We start from the raw sequence: 25,688 nt of genomic DNA, 5'->3' as shown, positions 1-25,688 counted from the left end.
ATATTGCAGTTTCTCTTTTGGGCCACTGGAGGGCAGTAATTCGTCCGCTCATCTCCACCCAGCAATATTATGTTACGCTAATTATGTTCCAAACTGCCTTGTTGAATCTAGCTGACTAAAAATTGAATAATGCTCATTAGTTGTCATTCCAAATTTAATTTAATAATATTATTCAGAGATGTTATTTTAACTAGCTCATCTACGGATATAAATGAACACTGGGCTGCCAGTTAAGCTTTGAATTTCGAGTACGAATCATGTTATTGCCCTCTTGTGGCCACCGAGAAGAACTACAACACATAAGCATTTCCGGTGACAGTTTCAAAATAAAATCTAAATATTGAATTCTAAAATATTCTTGACTGTTCTGTAGTCATGATTCTAACAAAGGTAGACAAAATACTGCAATACAGATAAACTAATATTGTTATTAACTTAAAATACATTTCTGCATCTTAATGACCTGCAACCTTTTGATATGCAATATATAATTGTGTATTTTAAACGATTCTATTGAATCTGTGCCTTAAATTCAACGCATATACAAGAGCAGGCTATTTTCAGACGAAATTGCTGTTAGCACATTAAAACCTTTTACTTCTAATATCATTACTACATCAACGTTTCAATATTTATTCATTTAATATGTATTCCTATGCACTTTCTGATTCTAAATCTGATATAGAGTAGGGTACAGATTATCTGATGTATACCTATAAAATTTACCTTTGAAAATAAAAAGAAACACATTACAGCAGGAGGCAATCATTACCACAAAGTATATACTTTATTTCAGGCCAAATTACAAAGTATGATATGAAGCAAGATATAATGTAACAGAATTTATTGCTCTAAAACACATGCACATATCTATCAAAAATGAACAGATCATTACTGAATATAAATTCATTTCATGTGCATTTAGATAACTCTAAATACAAAATCCTTTAACTTGTGTGATTAGTTCTACTGCTACAATGACAGTCAACAGCTAATATGCTCTGACAATTACACACTAAGTAAGCATAAAATCAGGTTTGTGTGACAAAATGCATCATTGCATCAAAATGAAAACTCTGTAGCCGTGCAATACAAGCACTGTAGTGTACCACTCATTTTAGTTGCATTGTTCTCACCAACACTGTTTATCCACCTTAAATCCATCATTAATACATGATTTAATGATCAATAAAATCAAAACTAAAGAGGTTTCTCAAACAGAATAAAAAAAATGTTCATGATCTTTGATCTAAAAAATTGTTCCATCAAGTTAATGCTACCAATGAAGTATTGGCTGGCAACAAAATCAGTGTGACATCCTGCAAGTCTGATTATTCAACGGTTACTGCAGTAATGCAAAGATGTAGTCATGGTGTAAACATCAAAATAATGTGATTATGAGAGAATTGTCACTGTGGCTGTCGCAGTTTCTTACTCAGAGAATGTAAACATGTGAGTGTTTGTAGAAGAATCGCTTGCTTCTCGTTCTGAAACCTCCTCCTTAAATCTCAGGGTTAGTCACTCAAAACAACCATCTCGTCTAGAAAACAAAATAAAAAAAGAATCTCTCAGCTAGAACCTATTCAGACTTCTCCGTTAACACTTTAAACCTACATCATTTTCTCATTAGCTTATACAGTTTGTTCATACACAGGCTGATTTACGAATCATACCGTTTCTGGACTCTGCGAAAATGGAAGCAAAAATTAGTGTCATTACAAAAACATCTTTGGAATCCGCCACAACAATTCCTGACTGAGATTATAACTGATTGTTTCTTGATTATTTCACAACAAAATCATCAATCTGCACAACTCGCTGCCATCAGTCAAACCCTGGCCTTCTACATCCCTCGACATGACTCTCAAACCTGCTTTAACTTGTCCAAGCTGCAGTCTTTAAACCCCTAATTTCAACACCCAGCACAGTATTGAGCGGAGGGATTCATCTCCCCCCTCAGGAAGACAGTTTCAAACGTTTGACTCTTGTATATTGTACGTCGTCACAAGGTTCAATTGATCATAGAGCTATAGTTTCTGTTGAGCCAAGAGATCTGCCTTTTTTGGTTAATGTTTAGGAAAGATAGTAAAAGCTGCATGTGATCAACAAATAAACAATAACACTAAAATGTATAAAGTAAATCAGAGACAAGAAGAGAGTCAGCTAAATGGTTATAAAAGCCAGAACTGAATCAATCTGTGTCTGTGTGATGTTCTGTGATAACAGTTGACCATTTTAAAAATGTATAAATTCATCTATGAAAGAAGTTAAAAACAAGCAAAATGCCATTTGTTCTAAGCTATCATACATATGTAGTAACCTAAAAATAAAGAATACTAAAAGATAAAACAAAGAATGAATCATGAGTTAGGCTTGGGTAAGACTGAGATACAAAGAAGCTAGGGTTTAAAAATAAAACCACAAATAGAAATCCCTAAATCCCCTTATAATGTGTTTATAAAACAAAAATACAGGTTGATTATTAAACTGGAGTAAATGAACACAGCCTCATGCTTATCGCTGCATTACAGAAACTTAGTAATTGTTCGTGTCGCTCGCGTCTCAAAAATACAACTGAAGGCACTTGATCTATCAAAGGTTTAACTTAGACTTGCTGGCACAGCCAAGCAGCAATGAAGTCGGTCCCCAGGCTCCAACCCTCGACCCCCCCACACCCCCAGCAGAGCCAACGTGTCCGAACTGGGCCTCACATACCTTTACTCCAAATCAGTATTGTTCTTTATGCTTGTAATACATCATTTTTGGTTTCTCAGGCTCAATAAAACACACACAAAAAGAAAGGATAAAAACGTACAAGGCCAAATATAAAGCTACTCAAGCTAGATGCAATAGTCCCAAGTTCAGTTAAGTACTGCAGCTTCACGCTATATTGCAAGAGGAAGAGGCACCAGAGACTCCAGGCGATAGCTGATGATGGCAGTCCTTGCAAAGAGCACATGCACCCGCCCAGCTCAGCTATGAGGGGAGACAGGGGAAGATCAGGGTAAGCATGCCCTAGATTCACTGACAGACCGGTGAAAGATTTGGGGACCCTTGCGTAATTGTCTGTTCATGGGCCAGCCTTGAAGACACAGACAAAATAAAGAGATAACACACCAGTGAGAAGAACAGAAAAATACTGCCTCAAAGAGGTTGGCCTTAGACGCCGAGACAGAGACAGAAGTCCAGAGACGCTCGCTGAATTGTCTTGTAAAAGCATCAATGACTCCTTCACAGATCAGAGCAGGCAGCAGTTCAGAGTGTAGGCGGAGGAGTGACGAGCGTCCTGCTCAGATCGTCTATAACCATGTGAGGAAGCTCTCCTTGTCGATCTTGGTAGCTGCCAGCACAGACTCCATGTCGTTGAGGATGTCGGAGCTCAGGGCCTCCTGCAGGCTGGGCATCAGCTCTTCACCCTCCACCGCCATGCTCTCACCCTCCAGGGTGCCGAGGTCCACGTCTGTCCCCGGGATGGCGTCCAGGTAGTCGGGGAAGCGGCTGGGCTGTGTTGCCATGGAGGGTGGAAGAGGGTCCCCTAATGAACAGGAAGAAAACAGTAATTAGTAAACAGTAAAGTATCAAACAGCTTTCTCAACAGAATATTTGCTTGTTCTTCTTACTCAGCCATTAAGAGAACAATGTGTCTTTACACAGAACTAACACGTGATCATATTCCTCTTGTTTCCAGCCTCACCTGTGTCCATCTCATCCACACTGTTGAGGAAGTCATCCGGAGTGCGAGGGACGCTGTAGCTGCTCATACTCAGGCCGCTGTCTGTGCTCTCATCCCTGGAGTGGTAGGTCCCGCTGAAAGTACAAACATAAAGACAAACATTTGGTTTAAACTCTGCAGAATCACTCATAAATATGATTTCAATTACACAAGAGGAAAGCTTTTTGTCTCAGCCAGGTTATTCAGTGACCTTGATGACCTTCCTGCTCTAAACTGAAAGACGTGAATCTAATTAACAAAACAAACACAAGCAATTATTAAAAGCCACACAGGCTGAAAAGTAACAGCGTGGCCTTAATTCCCTCTGGGGCCTTCTGCATACGTCCACGTTTCCGCACATATATCTTTTTGAGGGACTGTGGTGACTAATCCTCAGTGACACCCAGGAAAAGGAGCTTCACTTTTATTACAGAATATAGGAAAAAGGGCAACGATGAATGGGGCAAACAGAGAGACAAAGAGGCAGAGAGAAGACATTTGACAAGCCTATACTAATTAGCAGAGGAAAAATATGTAGGCAGAGTATGGCAGAGGCAGAATGAATGAGGCCATTGTAAGAGCAGGGGAGCGGAGGCAACAGGGGGAGGAGGGGAGATTAGGTTGGCCTGTCTACTGACTGGACCACATGTTCTCATGGCCTGCTTGCTATTCAGCTCTCTCCTCACTTCGTCCGCTCGGAGAAGAGCTCGAGCTGGAAGTGCTACGAATGATTTCCCAGAACAGAGAGTTAAAAAAGATCGAGTTTCTGTCCCTCTGGTTTTCTGTCTTTGTGCTCATCACCACTTTAAAAACACACAGTGGTTTTACACTCTGTTTACCACCATTTAGTTTGTGATTGTCTTTATTACAACAGTTGTACACCAGAGGTCATCATTGTGCAGTTAACTCCACCACAGGCCTGCTGGTGTGAATGAGTCATTACCATGTGAAGAGGGTTAAGCCCAGAGACTGCCGCTGCTGTTTTTACTACTTGTGTAACTCTGGGAGCTCTCGCTGGAGCTCAGCCTCAAACAGCCGAGCACACAGTTTCCCTCCTCAAACGGCACATTAAGTCTGACAAGCTGAAGCAGAACGGGAGCCCTCGCCAACTGCTCTGACGTCAATCAGTGCACCTCAGCTTGCTCTTTGCTCTACAGATGACTCTCCGGCTTCTGTGTGAAACCAACCTGTTGAGGAATGGGTCAGAGCTGTTGGCAGTCATGGTCCGGGCATCTTGGGCCATAGGGGAGGACACAGGGTTCGTGCTGCCGTCTTGATCCATACTAGTAGGCAGCTGATTCCTTAGAGCGAGCTCCTGTGGAGGATAAAGAGCGAAACTCATGAGCAACACAATCAACCCCACCCCTAACCTCAGAGGCTAATTATACACAGCTCCAGCTTCGTGAAAACATGTCAGGACTGCCTAACACTGCTGCTGCTGTGCTGTCACTGCATAAAATGTTGAATTAAGGACCAACACACCCACAGCTGACATGCTGCTCTCCATATCCCCCCCATACTACACAGTGTCAGATTACATGAGGGGCCGGCCACAGTTGGAGACAATTGTTTTCTACACATGCTGCATCAGATAAGGCAGAGGATATGAAGTCATGTCGCTGTTTTTCACCTCCTTCCCTCCAAGTCCCTGAACGGGAGGATGAAACGACCTGACCGGTGTCACACTTTTGAGATCCCTTTAAACCTTTAGACAAATGGAGGCAGCCGATGGGATGTGACGTATTCTTTGTGAGGCCGTAAAATTGCTGCGAGACACCCAAAGAAGAAGCTTTTATTGCTTGTGGTGGAGGAGAAACGGACAGTGTTTTCTGTGGGGCAAAAACGATCAACGGAAGCCTTAATTAGTTTCTTTATTTCAGATGTATGCGCAGCCTCGCTCGTTTCCTTATCAAACATTTATCCAGGAATCTTCTGCACACACAAACAATCTGGTTCTGATTAAGCAGGATTATGAGCGCTGTGTACTGTAAACAACCGTCATGGTTTTATTGCCTCTCTATTTGTGCGTGACCGAGCAGCATCAGCACTCCATGCCATCGGCAAGTCGCATACATCGCCACCCACTTTTCATCATGCTTCTACCATGTGGAATAAATCCGGGCGTGGCAAATATTGACCCAAAGTTGAACTGCCTACATAAGCACGTAGCCTGCATGACTGCACAATTTCCGACTGTTTGCAAACACAGTAAGGCCTCTTGATCCAAACATCTTGTATCTGAATAGTTAAACAAATTACTGAAATCTAGCAGTGGCTTATAAGGCGCTCTTTAGATGTAGTCTGGCCGGCAATCACATCTCTACACTATTTTCCCTCACGCTCTTTGTTTAGCTGACAAGTGTGGATGTCTGAGGTTAGGAAAACTGATCTGCTCATGTGTTAAAATCAGGGAGAAAACCTGCAAAGATGTGTAAGAATGCAAGTTAGAAACCGTGTAAGGCATCTGCATGGCTTCGTTCTTCTGCTAACGAGGTTTCTCAAAATCTCTGACCCCATTCTGCAAACCAGTTTTGTCCCTCACATGACATTTCAGAAAGTCAACAAAAACCATATTCCTGCAGCCTGTGCTCTGAGGACGTTCAGTCGGGACAAATGTAATCTTCTTCGCTCAGCCTGGTGCATGTACACACTCAGGTCACTTCCTGCACTGCGAACTTAGCACAGTAAACAAAGTGGCCAGAGCCCTCATTCATAATCATAAAGCTCTGTTTCTGGTGTTATGACACAGCCTTGAGTAAACTGCTGGACTTGGCAGCACCGCCCCTGTGTGGGCGGCACGGTGACACATCACCGTTAGGAAGTGATAAAATTACCACATATGACTCATGAGACTTCATTGTAGGGTGGTGTAACAATAAAGACCGATCAAAGGGGCCTAAGATCCACAACTTTACATGTGAATGATGACTCATATTAAGAAGATGTACATTAAATCCAAAAACAGTTCAGGCTCAGTGTCTTGCTTCACTGCTGGACACTGAGAGTCGTGACTTTTCTTATACAGGTTAGTTGTTCCTCCTCGAGCGCACAGTAGATCTCTAAGAGGCATGTCAGTGTTCTTTTGAACTGTTTCACTCTGATGCCCGACCTGTGGTCTCTGTCGGAGCAGCTCCTGCTGCTTCAGTCTCAGCCTTTCCTTCTCGATCTGCTGCAGTCTCATCTGATTGTTGCCTCCCATGACTCCGGGATGACTTGGAGGCAGCTGGCCCTGCTTCATTGGAGCACTCTGGGAGAGCCTCTGCTGGTTCAGGGCTGCAAAAGACACAGAAGAGAGTTTTAATCACTGAACAACACATTATGCCATTTAAAGATGTGGTTCTTTGCATAAAGATACTCCAAAAGGTTCATTTAAACTGTGCTGAAATCTTCTATTACTGCTTGATACTAAAGGAGCCATGAAGGACAATGATCTTAAACTGATGAACACAGTGTTTTCTAAGTACTGCAACTAAAATAAAATACAGTTTACGTTTATTTTTTCATTTTCTTCTGCAGGGAAATCATCCTCATCCTGTGTTTGGGCTGATAAGACGACAATACATAAAGGACCTTCATCTGATTACATACACACGAATGTCTCTGTTACTACACCTGTTAAGCTCGGCTGCATTTAAACGTTGCATAACAAGACTGACAACTTGAGTGTGTTTTTTTTCTTCAAGCTGAACTTGTAAAAGAGCTGAGCCAGTGCAGCAGGTTGTGTAGGGAGGGAAGTCCCAGCACAAGGTTTCAGGCCAGTGTCTGAAACCACCACTATTCCTGTAAGACCTGATCCCCTCCCACTCACTGACTAAGACAGGCTTTGTTAGTTGTGTGTCGTGCATTGCATCAGTTATGACTTATCCTTTCATTGTGCGTTTTGTTTCCTTCTAAACAACTCACAGATTATCCCTCAGACTGACTGCCTCCTCACCCACACCTGATGGGTCCAGCTGCGTTAATGAATGCAGTGTGAGCACAGTGTGCGAATCAGACAATTTAATTAAAGCACATCGGGTTCTGTAAACACTGTACCCCTATTGAATTTACTTCCAAAGTTCTCTGACCCGACACATGTAATTGCATTGTGCACTAACAGCGTAACTGCATGTTTACATTATCAGAACAAATGTGTGTGTATTGAAAACACAGCTGTTCCCCAGTGAAATCTTTGTTATTCTTTACTCCAGCGAGGGCGGGTCTAATAAACATGAGTATAAAGCAGCACAGCAAAGCAGTAATCTATGCATGCAAAGTAGGTCACACGTTTTATCACTGAAGTAGAGAAAGAGAAGCAAATGTGCCCACGAGGGGTGTAACAGTAATGGAACCAATGAGGAGCGCTGTTTGCTTATGCGATTGTAGCACCAACCAAAACAAAGCCTTGACGGGGGAACAATTTTCATGCGGGGCCGCCTCTCTCTGTGCTGTCCTGCCCGCCCCGGCACCTTTCTCATCACCATTCAATCACTGTCTGTTTACACTATCTCAGGAGCTGAATGAACCGCGGCTCAGGGCTCTCCCTGGGAAGCTGGAGTGGCCCCGCCCTACCCTGCCTTCCGTCTCCCCCTCCCTCCCTCCCTTTCCACGCTGCCTCCCCCAACAACCCCACCCCAGCACACACACACAAACCCACACAGAGTCATGGAGCCGCCACCTCCTCGCTCCCACACACATCTACTGAAGACCTGGGAGAGCGTGTTACTTCTCTCTGCTTCTTATCTTTGGCAGATACTGAGGCCTTTTGTGCCTGGATCACTCCCCCATCAGGGCACCATCAGCTGTTCTCAAGGCAGAGGTGCTGCAGAAGGGCCTTGCACACAGCCGTAGATTTGTTAAGGCCTGAGCTTTTAAGAAGGGCAAGCACTAAAAAAGGGAGGGGAGGTATATAGAGAAAGATTCACTGATGCACATATACAAAGATTAAAGGCTTTAACTCCACTTTCTAATAGTATTTAAAACTAAATAAATAACACTCACGTTTATAAATACAACTTATTAAACAGGAACTTTCCTTAAAGGTGTGACTAAGGTGTGCGTATTGGAAGTTAGCCACTGATATACAAGACTGTTTGCAGACGATTGCACAAAGTCAAGGACTCCCTCCCAGACCAAACAGCTAACAGTAACCAATGTTACTGGAGGAAGTATGCACAAACAATGAGCATATCGAAACAGGGAATTACATCTGCGGGCGAGATAGGAGCGAAGGACAGGTTCAGTTCAGGGCCAGACAGATAGCATAAAAGCAGGCCAGCCCAGGCTGAGAAGTCTGTGTTTGTGTGTGTGTGTGTGTGTTTGGAGGGGTGGTTGAAGTTAGCAGCACATACGGGCGGTGATAGCTGGTGGGCCAGGCAGATAAGAGACAAGTTAATGCTGTCTGCCTTTTGTCTTCTTCACGCACCCCTTCAACACAACGAGCCAGCAACACAAGCCCTTATCAGGCCATCACACTGGCAGGCGTCTTACACCACCAGATCACCTGGGGCAGGTAGGGCTGAGGGTGCGCCAGCTGCGGGAAGTTCTCTCTGTGACCAGGGCACTGCACCTTTAAAGACTTTGTATATATTTGTCTGCTGTTGTTTTAATACATTTTTAAAAAAGGCCCCTTAGGTTGATGTTGTTTTTCGAGCATTGAGGTAAGAGAAAGAGTCTGGACGTGATACCAACACTGTTTTATCATATTGCACAACAGAATGGTTTGAGTAAAGTCAGTCTGTATTGACATGGCTCTGTATGGCAAGAGGATGGAAAAGCTGAGGAAATATCACGATCAGGAAATATCAAATGTTTAGGGCAGTTTACGGGGGAACTATTTTAGTTCACATTAGGTTAAAACTAGAAATTTTGTTGGATTTACCGTAAAATTCTGCGTATAAGACGCACATTTAATCTTTTTTTTTTCATCTAAAAATGTGCTGCATCCTATATACCGGTCTGACCAATCTGGTCTAGCTAAAGCCTCGTCACGGACATGATTGCCGATCAACGTTACCGTAGGCTGAGCTCAAGTCCTGCACCGGTAGCGAGCAGGGTTGCAAATTCTACATGGTGAAAACAGATGGTAGGCTGTAATTTGTGTGTTTTGAAAGTGTTTCAAATGAAAATCAATTGAAATAGTGTTGAAAAAAGTTGTATTAATAAAGTGCTATGAAAAACCTTTTTTCCCCTCTGGGATACCCCCAAAAACGAACAGTGACCTATATTCCAGATTTTACGGTACCTGTCAAATTAAAGAATTTTATTACCAAAATGAAATGCAATAAAGCAATAAAACTGTTAGCACAAAGCTAGTGTGTTAACCAGCGTAAATCTAAATGTCTTTCAGTGCGTTCTCCCAAACACAGCGGCTGCAGAAATGTTCGACGTTGCCATTTCAAACTAAGTGAGAAAATCCAAAGTGCCCCTTTAAAGTGGCTTACTAATGCCTAATCACACTATAATTATTTTATGGCGGTGACATCATTAAAAAGGTGCCAACTTCTCCGTTGAAGAACTCTGACTGCAGAGGCAGAAGAGAATCACATGACAGATGACGTAGCCACGTGTTTGGTAAACAGCTCGACTTCAACTGCCAGAGGAAATCTTTCCTTATGTGACCTTAAATATCCTCCTATGTTTTCCATGCTGTTCATTCTGAGTGTCACGTACAGAAAACATCACATCCACACAAGCCAGCCCCCCTTTTGAACCCTGCCACAGTGCACTCATGGCTTGTTTGCTGCTCGCCACCTCCTTGGATCTTTAAGAGGATGCATGCTTATCCCGTCGGCATTTTCCCTCTGTTCCTCCGTTTTTCTTTCTTCCCCTTTCGCCTTGCCTCTCCCTGCCCCCCACCTCCCCTCTCACATTGGAGTTCTTTGACTGAAAAGGTCTGGAACAGATTAAGAGTTGGACCACAGAATAAAGAGGCCTGGCAGAGATTCAAGTCTGTCTGGAGCTACAGCAGAATGGGGCTGTGCCTGCACTGGGCCTCACGCAGGGGAAAGCCAGCCGGCAACAACCCTCAGTTAAAGGCGCTCTGCTGCTTTTCTTCTCAAAGCTCAAATTAGCCTCCATTATCAAAGCAGCTGGCTTATGATTGGAGACCTACATAGCAGCAGTATAGAGCTTTCTGAAGCTGATTGCAGCAGAAGAGCCTATTTCTGTGCACAAATGATGAAAAAATTATTGTTCCTTCAAGCACAGAGCCTCTGGAAATATCAAGCAGTTGGAAGTGCATTGCATTTAGCAATCATTTTAAAATCTAAAGGATCAAAAGGTATAAGTAATATCAGAGTGAGCAACTTAAGAGATAATAAAGATATAAATGTGAGCCATTGAAATTAGCACATAAAGATATAACGGGTTGTAACAAATTGATGTTTGGTGGCACATAATGAGTTAACGTCTTCTCTTTCTCCCTCTCCCTCGCTCTCGGGGGCCCAGCAGCCTTGTGTGTTCAAGACTTATAAGTCTTCAAAGAGGTTCGCCGATCAGAGCCGCCATCTCTCCCCAGCTGCCCCACTCCCCTTACAACTCTGTTTTGAACTTTCCTGCCTGCCATCAGAGCGGCACACACAATTGCTTACAGAAAACCTGCCCTTTAAGTGCCCCTGCGCGATAAAAAAGCAACACTAAAAATTAAGCAGGATAACAGCCTGCATGCTGATTCACACATGTTGCCTTTGTGAACCGGGGTGAGCTTCCCTGCGGAATGCTGCCGTAATGAAAGGAAGGCACCTGAAGCGTAAATGAGTCAGAGTGACATAAGCGAGAAACCTTCATCTCTGGAAGTCTTCCTGGCACATGAGATTGAGCTCGTGGCCACACAGAAATCTCAACACTTGTACCTGGTCCTGTCACTAATTCACCAGGCCTGGCCACCACACACTGAAAGCCAACTGTCAAACTTTAGCTCAGCCTGGGGGATTAATGGCCAACTCAGCTGTTGCTCCAACACTAAAATGGCTGACAAAAGGTTAGGTGTGGATTTTAGGGGTGGGGGTTAGAGGAAATCTGTTTCCAACAACCAATGGTATGACCAGTCACTCTCAAACAATGTAGCTCGTTGAAATTAAATATGAATCATACAGAATTGAACAATAGCAGCGTTACAACTTTTACGGATCAGCCAGAGCTTTCTCCCGGAGGAAGTAAGTCAAACAACTCTTTCCTGCAGTTTGTGGTGTAACTCCCTTGTTTACATTTTCAATAAGTATAATTGATGTTGCAACAATGACTTTGGGGCACAGTGCCTCACTTTAACAAACACAACATGCATGATGTTTAACTTTAATTTAATACCAAGCTGAAATAAATCCATGTCTGTAGCAAGCTCACCAAAGCGTGGGTCAAGTCGTGGGTCAAGCCAGGATGTGGTCTTGTTCTTGTGGTTGATGTAGTAAATTTCTCCCTCTGATGTAATAGCTTGTTCCCAGCCGTCAGGGAGAGGACCTGAGGGATGAAAAGAAAAAAATATGTTGGAGAGATGCTGGTGGTTATTGCCATAATTGCACAACTTATAGCCAATACTTAACTTTAGTACATAATTGGGCATAATTACAGCACATTGTAGTTATAGACACTCTTAAAGTAGGACAAGCAGTAATATCATATATCTTTACGGCCTAAAATGCAGCTGCTCGGAAAAAATAAAAAAGGATAGATCGGAAAAAGACTGAACAGAAAGCAGCACATCATGTTTTATCATCGAGAGTAATAAATCCGCTGTCAAAGACAACAAACGTTTTTTTATTATGTGCTTCCATCTTGTCTGACAGGACATGATGACTTGAGAATACAGAGATACCTCATCTGTAAACTGTAATCTGTGAGTCACAGAGCTCCCAAACATGTCAGACAGGACCTGTCACGTTCTACCTCTGTCTTACCTCACCTAGGGCAAATTCCAACTGCACGGACAGAAGTGAGGTGCACAGAGTCTTAGTGACATGTAAGAACTAGACTCAGCTGCTCCTGACTTCTGCTGTATGTTGGAGGAAAGTAAGAAAACGCACAGAAATAACCTCAAGGAAATATGCATGCGTGTCATGCACTGCGTATGTAGTTAAAAACTTCAACATACCACTGGCTGGATTCATAAGGTTCTGTTGCTGCACTGGCACAGAGCTGGCCGGGGCAGCCTGGTTCATCTGGAGCAGGGCCTTGCGAGGATCCTGCCAAGTGGTGGTTTGATCGATGTGGCTGTAAGGAGACAAGATATAAAACATAAGTCCCCAAAAAAAAATCCCATCAGTGTTTTCTTTCCAGCAATCAGCAGTGAATAGCAGGAGCCATATCAATGCAGGATAGGAGGTCATGTACAGGAACAGATGACTCAGAGGAGTTTCAACAACCTCTTTGATGAAAACACTGGATCTAACTCCTGCTTTCTGTAAACGATGACTGATACAGGAAGCCAAACTCAGCTGTGTCTGCTTGGACTCAGTCTGAACCCACAATTCAATACAAAAGACTTTGATTGTCATGTGGATTAAGTGGGATATTTTTTCCTATAATTCACTGGAGGTTGTATGTCATGAATCAGAACGGAGAAACGGAGCCTTGTTGTAAATAACTGAGACAAAACGAGAGTATAAAACGTCATATAAACCAAGTCGGGCTCCTGTTGTCTGTCATCCGCAAGCTGAACACTTCTTCTTAAAAATGTCTAAGAGGCTATGATTGGTTTCAAAACAACTATTGTAACGTCAGACAATGTTGCTCCATCTATTTTATGGCTCGTCTGTCCCGGGACAGGAGTGGGGACTGGGGGGAGGGGGCATTGTGTTGCATTCTGTGAAGGCATTGATAATTAGTGCTTTGTTGGTACTTGTTGCTTGATTAAGATGGAAAGCTAATACAGGAAGCCCTCCTCTCCCGAGCAGGACCCTCTCTATTGAGGGAGGGTCAGTCCCAGGGCTCAACGCAGGGGGTCCTTTTTCCTGGAAGTGGCTCGGACACTGTGGAGTGTCAGGGGCTTTAACAATCTGGCGCCACATTTACAAAGCTTTCACCTGCTTGACAAAGGCACAGACTGAGCTACGACCTAAAACCCCGCTATTCACTTGTTCTTTTTTTGTTTTTGGAAACATCCCCTTTAAGGGACCCCCCTCACCTCAAACAAACAGGCACCAAAATCTGGCTTGTTTATGCGACACCACAACTCTTGTGTTTACACTGTAGCTGTGGCTGGATTGTTTCAATACACATGCAGAAATAAAGCCTCAGCTCATAATAGCATTAATTATTAACCTCAGAAATCTATTTACTGCACCCTGCATTAATCATGTTCTGGATGTGTTCTTCCGGCGACCGCGATTCTTTACATCTCCTCTGTTAATTTGATCCCACAGCACCATTAGCCCAGATTTTGGAACAGCTGTCTGAAGTGAGAGATTCAGAGTTTCTCTTGGCCTCTGCGGTAATCCCAGCCTGCCTGTCTGCGCTCTGTCCCAGGCCAGAGAGCGAGAGGGCCTGACTCAGCACTCCTCCCCCCCACACAATGCAACCCATTTTGAAGCCCCCTCTTGTTTATGCTTTACTGATCAAAGGAGCTGCCAAATCCCCTACCGAACCCTCCCCCAGCCCTCACACACACACACACACATGCACACACACAAACACCACAAACCAAGCAAAATAGCTGGAACTGCTCAGATTGGAGGGGCCCCTTGAGAAAGAGGGGTCACAGGGAGCGGGGAGAGACAACTAAAGAAAAGGGGGAAAAGAGAGTGAAAGAGGAAAAAAACATCCACGGAAGCAATCCCTCTGAATTCCATTGGCTGCATGAGTTGCTGTGGTCTTGTTACACTCGGAGCGCCCGCCCTCCCCCCTTTGCTGCCTCCTTCCCACTCTGGAAACTATGACATTTATTATAGAGGGGAGGGCAGAACTGTGGAGGAGACTGGGAGAGGAGCACTGGGATAAGGGAAGGGAGGGCTTATCGTAAATGAGAGGCCTGCACATCCTGGTACACCGATGCCAAACACAAATGCTACAACTGGAAAACACTGATGGAAATATACAACCTCAAAGCCTCCAAGATCTCCGCTCATAAAACGTGTCGGCCCTTTAACTCCTCTTAGCACAGATGAAAGAACAAATATTGAATTTTCTATCACGCCCGAGCTTTGGAGGCTCACTTTTTTTTTAGCCTCAAATCAATCAAAACAGATGTAAACAAAGCTCCAGTTGAAAACAGAGGTGAGCATGTGATAAAATCCACACAATTTGAAAGCTTCCAAGTCAGCACTGCACTGTATTCAAAGAGCCTGCATGTGGGACCTCAGAGAACTGGTAAATAAGTTACCAAGAGCCAGTAATGTATCACCAGGTTTAAAACTAAAAGATAATCCATTCACTCAACCTGCCCCGAACCCTATATGGTCAGGGCTATACACCGCTTCCTGTAGGCGAAACATAAAACAAAACAATGTCATGGCAACTGTTGGGACGGCTGGAGGCCACCAGTTGCTGTTAGGAATTGCTGATGATCTGCAACCTCGACAGTCACAACTGCTCGGTGTTGTCTTTACATGTCTCTGACACCACAGCGAGCTCAGCAGGACGGTCACCGCACCCTCCCCCAATCCCCCGGGCAGGGTCGTGGACATGCAGCAAACTGGTTGTGCGTTCAGGCCTCATGCACACTAACGCAGTGACATTTAAAAATATTGTTCAGGTGTTAAATGTTTTCCGAATCCTGCCACTATTTTTTTAAAATATTTTTCTAAAGAGTTGCAAAACATTGACATGAGTTTTAAAGTTTTTAACAATTTTTTGAGTCTCTTTTAAAGATATGCGGCAGAAGATACCGAGCACATGGATGGATAGCGGAGATGTCGTCGGAGTCGTTACATTACTTAAAAATCTGCACCATTAGTTTTAAGTGATTTTAATTAAAACTAGCCAGTATGTTCATGAAGCAACTAACTTTTTTAAGCCTTAAGAATAGAGACCTATGGATGATGTCCTAAATCAGTGTCCCTGCTTTATTGTGGACTTGGCTTCAACGTATTTGCTGTCCTGTCGTGTATCATCAAAGACAAAATATGACCCATCATTAGCCTCCTCGGGGGAAACTTACTTCTACAAATGGCCAGGTATTAAAGCGAAGGCGATGCGGTTCAAACACGACCCATTATCAAGTGGGTTGCCTGTAGTGCGGTGCTTTACTTGCTAATTTTTGCTAAAGCTGTCATCATTGGCGACTGTGGCTTAGCTGAGCGCAGAGTAGGACTCTTGATCCACCCAGGCACTTGACATCTCCTTGACTGATGGCCCAATTATCAAGGTGGCGTTTATTGTGCCAGCGTTATTTATAATGTGTCTTGCTGAGAAAGAGAGGAGGGGGACCTCTCGCATAAAGGCTAAACTTGACTTTGCTTTAAGGATTTGCTGTTCGACTTCACTGTTCGGCCCAATCACGTGGAAGCTGTATCTCATCCACGGTCACCGTTTAAGACAGAACGTCTCTGTATAACATGTTTATCTAAAAGACAACTGAATCAAAGTGTTTATTGGATTCAGCTTGAAAAAGCAACTTGGAAAAGGTCCGTCATTGTAATCGTGAAGCAAGGGAAGAAGACTGAATGCTGCACTTGTTTCACAGGACTCATCTGATTACAGTATGACAAACTTCCTCACGCACAGATGGCTTTTCACTACCATTAAAAACAATGCTGTTTACATCTGGCTTTGAGGAAAATAATTCTGTCCAAAAGGAAGTTGCTCTGTGTTAAGTGTCTCCAAGTAAGCTCTGCTACCTGCCAAAACAGCAGATCAAAGCTGGATTTAAAGCAACTGGTTTGACTGACTTTTTATTCCACTGAAATGGTCCCAGATGTCAAAAGTTGAATCTCACTTCTGTAAAACAGGGAAGTGGAGCTACAGGGAGTGCAGCGATGATGAAACACGCCCCACAGCTGAGTTGTCAAATGTTAAAAATGGGATCCTCAGGCCGCAGTGGCTCCACCCAGGGAGTATATGCTTGGAAGGTGGTTGAGGGAGATGACTAAAGAGCACACTGAGGGAGGCCAGATGTAATCAGGCCTCTAAGATGAGGATGACCACCTCCACTCTGGTTGAGTGAGGATGCCTGGCTGCCTCTCTATCAGCAGGACATCATCAAGAGAGATTATTGGGGCAACCTCTGTGACCCTATTGTGGCTTTAAGTTTCCCTTTGAAGGAGGGTTTGTATCATCATACTTCCTAATGAAGCAACTAATTCACAGAGCACCAGAACTGAGTGTGATTCTGACGGTTAATTTACTGTTGTTTACTTTCGGACGCTAGTTGAAAAATCTAATTTATTAAAGTGTAATTTTAGGGAGAACTGTGCAAGATTAATTAGTCACTGATGAAAGCAATCTTTTTTTTTTTTTACAAAAACTTTGGCTAACCAACTGTTCACTGCAAAACAGAAATATAGATTACATTTGTTAGACTCAATATCACGCTAACTACTGAGGATTACTAAATTTGTATCAGTTAATCACACGATTTTTGAACTACAGTTGGTTTACTTTTTTAACTCATACATTTAACGTTTACACCTTCATGCAACAACCGACAACATATTTACAAATGTTTCTTTATTATGTTATTCCACCCTTTTCAATCCCCCAAGGTGCTATGGTTTGAGTCATTTTGGGAACTGTAAACCCCACCTAAGAGGGAGCACTTCTCAGATACTACATCTCTGTGGAGATGCCCTCAGTGACAGTGGAGGCATTGATGTCTGGAACAGAGGTGTTACATCAAGACTTTGGTAAACACTAGCCTGACTTTCTCACAGTCCCATTTGTGTACCGAGCTGACAGGCCACAGTTGAACAGGAAGGGCCTTGTCTGTGTGTGGTCAATAAACCAAAAGTTTGTCAAACACAAAGTTGCTCCAAATGAGGGCTTCACGCAGGCTTACAGCCCAGTCTTCCCAGCACCATTTGGGGCTGACCAAGAGGCGTCAGTTCATAACAGCTTAGTTTGAAATCCAATTTGCGAGTTCATCCCCTCAAGCTGAAGCAAATTGGGTAACAGTTGATACATCCAATATTCAGGTATTTCTTTGTATGTTTAAGCAAGGTGTTGAGTATGAGATCAGTGTTCATTTCAGCCAATAAACAGTCAACAATGCTGTGATGTTTGCAACATGTGATGCAAATTTAAAAAGCAGGTAACTATGGATAGTCTTAATCTCACAACGTTTAAAGCAACCATGACAGAGACTGCAGCGGTAGCCTTAATACTAAATAAGAAATTGTTTGTGATTTTATAAAAAGAACTAATCATTTGACTCTTACACAAGTAGGGAGGTACAATCGTTTGCTGGAAATCCCCACATAATCTCATTGCCCAAATCAGCACTAACACAGATATCCATTGCATACAACAAGAGCATAAGGTCCAAGTAAACGCTTTGATGTTTCCTGCTCTAAGAGCCGGTGTCTTTGACTTGTACTTAGAGCAACAGATGTTCAGGAAACCCCAGATAGCATACGCTGAAGCTTGACTAGATATCAGTCTGTTTAATGTTCCCAGGACTGTTTCAGAGTTAAAACACAGAGGAAACAAAGTCATTTATACAGCATGAAATGTGAAAATAACAAAACTATTGAAAGAGAGAAATCAGACACTCTGGTCGTGGGAAACCAGGCTCATCAAAACAGTTTAAAATCCAATTGAGAAAAGACAAAAGTGTCCATCAGCACACAGCTCTACCTGCCCCTGAGGGCAGACAATAGCTGCTCCCCCAAAGCTTTCCTCTGCTTAAGGCTGACTTCCCACGGACTAAAAGCTCATTGAAAGCTGCATTTAATAAGCGCCCGGAAACAGTGATTACCCCTCCTAGTTCACCGGTGTGTCTAAATTAGAAACCTTCATTAGTTTATGACCCAGCCCTAGAGACCGGCCCTGCCCCCGTCTCAGCACCAAGCAAGGTGACCCCACCTCCCTGCCCCTGCTGTCATAAATCAAAGGCCACAGCAAACTGCTGGAAGAAAGAGGAGGAAGGGTCAACAGACTTTGTTGACATTCTCCCCGTCCTCTCCCAGCCTCAGGTTTTTGTTTTTTAATGTAACAACCAAAACAATGTATACATTATACAACAGATGGCTCACATCTGACTCCTATTTCCTTCAAACTCGGCTTCAACTATCACATTTTTCACTTACTATTAAAGTGTTTATTCTGTTTTGTGACATCCTGGAAGTTTAAAACTTTCTGTTCATCTATATTAAAATAAGGAGCAGCTGAAAGTCTTCTTCCTGATATTTTGATGATTAAGTATGTTGGCAGCTAATTTTCAGGGGACTGTAATCACTGTATAATGAAGTGGTCTCATTATTTCAGCACTTTTCACTGTTCAAAAGAAAAGGGGTCAAACTTCAGCTGTCAGCACAGTTACACTCAAACAATCATTTATTTTCACCGATTAATATTTACACTAAACTCTTCCGACTATCCGACAAGAGCATAACACTTCAGTTGTGAAGAACACGGTGTAACAAAAAAAGCTGCTGCCTCTCTCGCCGCCATCTTTAAACTTCATGTCAACCATTTGTCTATTTTGGGAAGGCTCACATGAGTCTCAACAGGCCTGTGGTCTGAATAAAGATCACTGTTTCACTGCTGGGACAAAGGGAGGGCCGGAGTTTCTCTTGGCCCCTCTTCTAGTCATCTCCACATGGCTGCCATTTAACTCCATTGACACAAAAGAGGCACCATCACAGCGCCACGGCTCCATTCATACCGAACGGAGCCTGGCTTTTACAGGGAGTGGGACATCGGCATCCGCAGGCCCACTGTGACTAACAGAGGCCGATCATGCAAAACTGTATGATCCTAAAGCGTACGGGACGGGGAAGGAAACACGTAAACTTTCATCCTCACTTGATTTATCTCTAAGGACAACAGCGGTCACCTGAGTGAAATGTGAGCCCCCACTCTCTGCTCGGCTCTGCTGGCTGGTGACCGACTCCCCACCCCCACCCGTCCACCCACACACACTCTCTCGCTCTGCTTGACTCCTCCTGCTACATGTCTTGCTCAGACTACTCCTGTTTATAAATAGGGGAGTGTCTTTTCCAGCAGCTCTGCTAAGGCCGGCTGTACTCCAGATCAAATATCTGCACTTTGATGTGCGCTGTATGAAGATGTCTCCTTGAGCTTTCCTTACTTGAACACAAACACTGTGTACTACTCCTACTCCAGTTGTACAACATTCTGTTAAAGCACATTTCCTTACAGAGCTACGCAACTATTTTTCAAATTACATAAGTTAATATCAGGTTTACTATTTTGCAGAAAGCAAGCTGTTGTGACTTTTTAACACATATGAGATTTGCTATTACAAAAAGTACATATGTACATACATATATGTTGTTTTAAATTTGTGCCTTTAGAAGGATATAAAGACTACTGTAAACGCTTTAGTGAAATGTTTTCAGTCTCTGCAGATTTCTTCTGGTTAGGTTAAGTCTCATCCCACTGCAGAAAATTGTTATTCATTTATGCATTTGTTACAAAACCAGGAAGACAATAACAATAACAACTGACTTATTCTTACAAACCTAATAGTGCAACAAACATGTTAAATAAGGGTCGTACAAGGTTAAAGTTAAGTTTGAGAAACCTAATTTAGTGATCAGAATTGCTTCATTGTATGCAAAGGCATTAGCTCAGTCCGTTTCTAAACAACTGCACTGATCATGGGAGAGTCAAGGAGAATAGTGTTTTCTGTCTCCACCCCCCCCAGCCAAGTACAAGTACAATTTTAGAAGAGCCTCCTCAAAAGTGGGCCAGATGTTCTCCAGATGTGAGGCCTTAAAACATCTGGTCCTGAAAGCTCCTATTTGATGCAAGTTGATTTGAGGCTATCTTGTTTGTCAGAGAGTAATACTTCCTAGAACTGACAACATTTTGCCATAAATAGGAATACGAATAAAGACTTTAAAGTCAAATCCATCTAACACGAGCTGCTGAGTATTTCATAAACCCTGGAATATTTCACAATGAACAGATTGTCTTAACATAAATTGTTGACAATGATGTCACCTTTATGAAAACTGCAGAGAATTGAGTCATTAAAATACTAATAAATACGTAAGAAAGTGCTCAAGAATGAAAAGAAAACCCTCACAACCCCTGAAGTAACTGTGACAGGCCCAAAGTGCTCTGCTCAACCTGCTACCTGTTTGAAACAGTTTACTTTGGAACATTAATGTGGAAGAGATCTGCTGGTTGGCAGATGAGTTTTGCAGAGCTGTCTGTCCTTTGCTGTCTGGGGAGCTACAAAGGTCCATTGTTTCTACTGAAACCTGAGCCCAAGAAAAGGAGCACTACATACAGCAGCAGTCCTAAAAAGACTTCTCTTGTTTGCAGAGGCCACCGAATTTAATAACCTACAATTTAACGATTGCAATTGTCTCTTTTTCAGCATACTGACCACCATTGTGTACCGCAGGAGCAGATTTGCAAATTATTGTCAGTATAATGTACGCTGAACAGAGCTGTAGTATGACAGTCCCATCTGTAGACCACTTCTCTGGGATCTTGGACCTGTCTTGGCCATTACTAAAAGCTTCAAATTTACATCTTCTCAAAAAAAAGGTGAATTAGTGTTCAGTTACATCACTCAGGAATCTTAAAAATACTCTTTGTATACAATGTATGTCAATGACCATCATTTTTTGCCATCCAGTCATTTTCAACACATTAAAGCTGCAAAGCCGTCGTTTTGCCATGGACTGCAAATCATTTGTTGCCAGTGCACTTACTTGAGAAAGTATCTCTGGCCAGAGGCAGTCTTGGCCATCTCCCACCCTGGGGGCAGGGGCACGTCATCAGGAATCTCGTAAGAAGATTGACGGAGATGTTGAGGGGAGGCACCTGCTGGGGGCATGCCAGACAGAGAGCCACCAGAAACAGCTCCCAACTGCAGGGAGGCTGGGGATGAGTGAGCTCGGACATGGTGGGGTGTGAGTGCTCCTCCGCTCCCGGCATCAGTGCTGGCCTGTGTTGGGGTTGGAAGAGAAGCAAAACAATGAGATTTCCCAGGGGAACCTCTTGATGTCACTAGGTTTCATCTTATATTGCTATTTTAGTTACTATTATAGTGATGAACTTCAAACTTTAAAAACTGTATTGATCCCCAAGGAGGGTAAATATGCTTGTTAGAACAGCCCAAGATTCAAAGTAAAGGAAAAAGTGAAACCAAGTGATAAACACAAATAATAATAAGATAATAATAACAAAATAACAACAACAACAACAACAATAATAATAATAATGATAATAAAAGGTATGTACACATTTCAGTTACCCGAGTAAAAATATATAAAATGTTGAATTTGAGGTGGTTTTAAACTAGTCCTGTTGGGACATTTGTAAAATAAATATTTTCATTTTGAGACCACAGACATGGTTGTAACGATTGTTACCCTGGTCTAACATTAAAGTCACTTCTTATGCGTTGTAATCACTCTAAGCGTAAGTTGTAAAGTTGTTTTTCTTCCTTTATTTTACATGTGTTTGGAAGTTTGAGTGATCACGTCTGGGGATGAAGGGGGATCCAGGGCCTGTGTGGAACAGAGGAGAGCGCAGACTCGCTGCACAGCAACGCATGCGCAATGATGAGCAAACTCTACAGAGACCAAAAGCAACAGTTGTGGGGGACGTTGGGTGGAGAGAGGGGGGAGGGGGGTAAATAGGACTAATTCAACCATCATATGATTTCTGATTGCAAGTCGTTTCTTTAGAAAACAACTTAGTTTTAGGGACTTTGCTTATTTCTATGAAATTACTCTTCTAAGATTTCAGTACAGTGTATCTAACCAAAACAGTAACACACAGTCTATGTGCAAGTTAACTTCTGCCGATTTGACAACTCACTTTATGTGTTTTAATAATCTCCTTTCTTAGGCAGATACATTTATTGCACAATTATGGCAAACTGCTGTGGCCAGACAAACTTCTGTCAGGATATTTCAGTTACTTCGTAACTTCATAGGCCCCACGGGCCCTTTTTCAGAATGTTTATTATATTTCAGTCCGGTATTTTAACTTATATCGTATTCTAATTTCATGAGAAGTTTGGATCAAAAGTAGCCTATTGTATGCAAATGAAATGTGTTCTCGTGGGGTTTAAATACACAGTTTATAAGAGCGAATAACCCCATGGAATAACCCATAAATAGTGGAGAAAAAAAAGTATCCTCAATTTGAGGGTTTGTCTACGAATAGCCTGTCAAAACCTCTGGTGTTACCTAAAGACGACGTCAAAGTAAGACCAAGACTTTGCCAGTTCTGTACTTTAGGCCTGAGCCCCCACAGGATGGGCCTTGCTTTAATCGTGATTTCTGGGAAGGGGCAGAAGAGAGACAGGGCGGGCTTACTTGTCTGGAATGGGACTTTGGTTCAGGAGGTTTGAAGAAGGAGTCTGGCAGCTTCCTCATCCTCATGGGTACGGAAGGGGGGATGATAGTGTTTTTCGGGTTCATCACGGCGTTGAAAAGCGCCTCCAGGTCGGTCTCAGAGTCGCCCCGTACGTGGACGATCTGGTGTCCGGCAGGAGGGTTGTGCTGGCTCGGATCCATTGTCCCAAAACTGTCTGCAAACTCTATGTGTCCGAGATATCGCCTTCAAAAACTCACAAAAAGAAGTTTGAGCCAATCCCAAACTTTTTTTTCTTTACACAGCAGGAAATCTGGAAATATCGACGACACTCAGTAAAAGTTATCCCGAGTCATTCTAAAGTTGAACAGTGGAGGACTTGAGATTCTTCCAAAGTGTGTTAGCTGTCGAAATCTGCAGTGAAAGACAGCGCTTTCCTGTTGTTTTTTGCTGGCATACTTGTCAAAGTAACAAAGCGCATATCTACTCCACACTGGAATCTGTGTTGTCGTCCGGCCCCAACTTTTCCCAAAAAAAAAGTGGCAGGCGCAGCCACAAAAGACGACAAAACACAACAACCGCTCCGCTGGAAAGTCAAACTTATTTTTGTTTCGGCTGAGTTGACTCTGTTAGAGAAAATCCTTACAGAATAGATTCATAGTTCGTACAACAAATCTCCGCAGCTCACTCTCTAGAAAAAAACTTTTGCTCCAGTCGGATCTAAACTTTGGGTAGGACATCAAACTTTATGACTCATGGGATGTCTGCTCGAGAGGCGGGGCTTGGCTTTAATTGGGACAAGAGTCTTTAAAGGTACAGGCCGTGTAGCCCAGGGGCCCGGGACGGTCCAGGGGCCTCTAAACTTATTTACTTAGTACTTAGTACTAAGTTAACCACGTTTATATTAAAACATATACTTATGTAAACAGAACTACTCTAAATAGATAAGATACTGTTTTTTTTTTATTTGAAAAATCCCATGACCTCAAACCTCCATTTGACTTGTTATGACAGTTTCTATTAGAGATAGTGACTTTTTTTATTGCATGCCAAAAAATCTATGGGGCACAGTCATTATTACACATTAATTACAGAATGTCAGAAACAATTGCTTAATTAAATTATGCCTAATTATTTAGGCAGTCTCTGGAACACAACAAAGAGCCTTGCTGATACCTGATTTTCCAGCTGATGAATTATGTCTCATTTGCAACCCAAAATGTGTGTTAAATGAACAAAAAACAGCCTAACTCACTTTTGGACCACCCCAAAATGCACATGTAAGCTACATCAAAACCTCTCCTGAACATTAAATTGAAACAGTTTTTTTATTTTGATATGTCAGTAAAGACATGTAAGTAAACAAGTATGTGAGTTTCTAGGTTACTAAAAAAAAAACCTGGAGGATTTACTGTCTTTCAACTGGGTCTATTTCTTAAATGCATTTATTATATAATTAAGTCTTTAGGCTTCTCAGTGTTAAAGTATGAGATATGGATGACGGTACAACATTTTCACAACTCAGCGATTTTAATAATCATTCAAAACCACACTTTCCCTCATCAGTATGTATGGTACTATTTTTTCTCTCTCTCTCTCTCTCCTTTTTACAGTGCTCATGAAAAGTAGATCCATGCAGTTCCCACAATTGTTATGCTAATGAGGCCCCTCTTCCATTGAGAAATCATTTTGTCAAGATCCACTCTCTTTGGATACAGAGGCTCTGTTTCAACTCTTTTCCCATACATCCCCTGAATGAATGATTATGAAGCCCTATTTAATACCCGCAGACACTGTAAAGCCCTGATGGACAGATTAAAGCGCTTCCCTCTGCCAGTCAAATACTCAGCTCATGTGTCTCAACAGATGCACTTGATTAGTTATTTCTAATTTTAATTTAATGTCTAACGTTAGCAACTTTGAAACATCCAAGATTAGTACAATAAAATAGAAATTGTTTAATATTTGCAGCATGCAACATGTTTAACACAGAACTTCCTATATCATAGCATTCATTGCTGTGTATTTTTTCAGCTGTAGTTGCCCTATATGAATTTATGATTAACCTGTTACTTTGTTTTAATGATTCCCCTTCAGTTTGAGTCTGTAATTAACACCAGTTGTTTGTATTTTATGTTTTTTATGTTTATGTGCAGTACTTTATGATCAAGACTGAATGACATTTGCTGTGCACACATGCTGCCAGTCAAGAGATGTTCATTGTTAGGGCGAAAGTGGTCATTTTCACATCATTGTAACACACTCAGACACATTAAAGAGATGGACTGCAGTGTCCCCGCAGCCCTGACGGGACCACCCACTTGGCAGAGTTTGGTCCCGTTTGGTCAACATCTCTTCACCCCTCCACAGCGACTCAGTCTCACTGCTGTTTGGTTCCTCGATTTCCTAGGCTCTGTTTCATTGAATCAATCTGAGGTTCCGAAACACAGGGCTGCTGTATCAGCCCTCCATGTTTAAAACGCTTGGTCTGGTGTTATTATCGGACATGGTGACGTACAGTGTTGCTACAGGTCGACAGGCAGATGAGAGCATTAGTGCCCCCTACGGTCTTTAATGGGTATACACAGAGTATAATAATAAT

At 42.6% G+C, this 25,688-nt stretch overlaps 1 protein-coding gene across 1 annotated transcript; it reads right to left on the bottom strand.

Annotated features, from left to right (window-relative positions):
• Positions 1-778: 778 nt before the first annotated feature.
• Positions 779-23,798, bottom strand: yap1 (Yes1 associated transcriptional regulator). Its single transcript, XM_069668761.1, has 8 exons — positions 23,089-23,798; positions 21,472-21,707; positions 12,780-12,898; positions 12,035-12,148; positions 6,822-6,985; positions 4,900-5,027; positions 3,695-3,807; positions 779-3,535 (listed from the first exon to the last, which is right to left on the bottom strand). The coding sequence occupies exons 1-8, from the start codon at positions 23,287-23,289 to the stop codon at positions 3,300-3,302; spliced, it is 1,311 nt and encodes a 436-aa protein (XP_069524862.1). The 5' UTR covers positions 23,290-23,798; the 3' UTR covers positions 779-3,299.
• Between the last annotated feature and the right edge of the window lie 1,890 nt (positions 23,799-25,688).

This window comes from Semicossyphus pulcher, unplaced genomic scaffold, assembly GCF_022749685.1.
Source record: "Semicossyphus pulcher isolate SPU_LCO1_2020_fin unplaced genomic scaffold, fSemPul1.0.p SCAF_19, whole genome shotgun sequence".
NCBI lineage: Eukaryota > Metazoa > Chordata > Actinopteri > Labriformes > Labridae > Semicossyphus > Semicossyphus pulcher.
The sequence above is the reverse complement of the archived record's forward strand: the minus strand, read 5'-3'. Positions and strand labels throughout refer to the sequence as shown.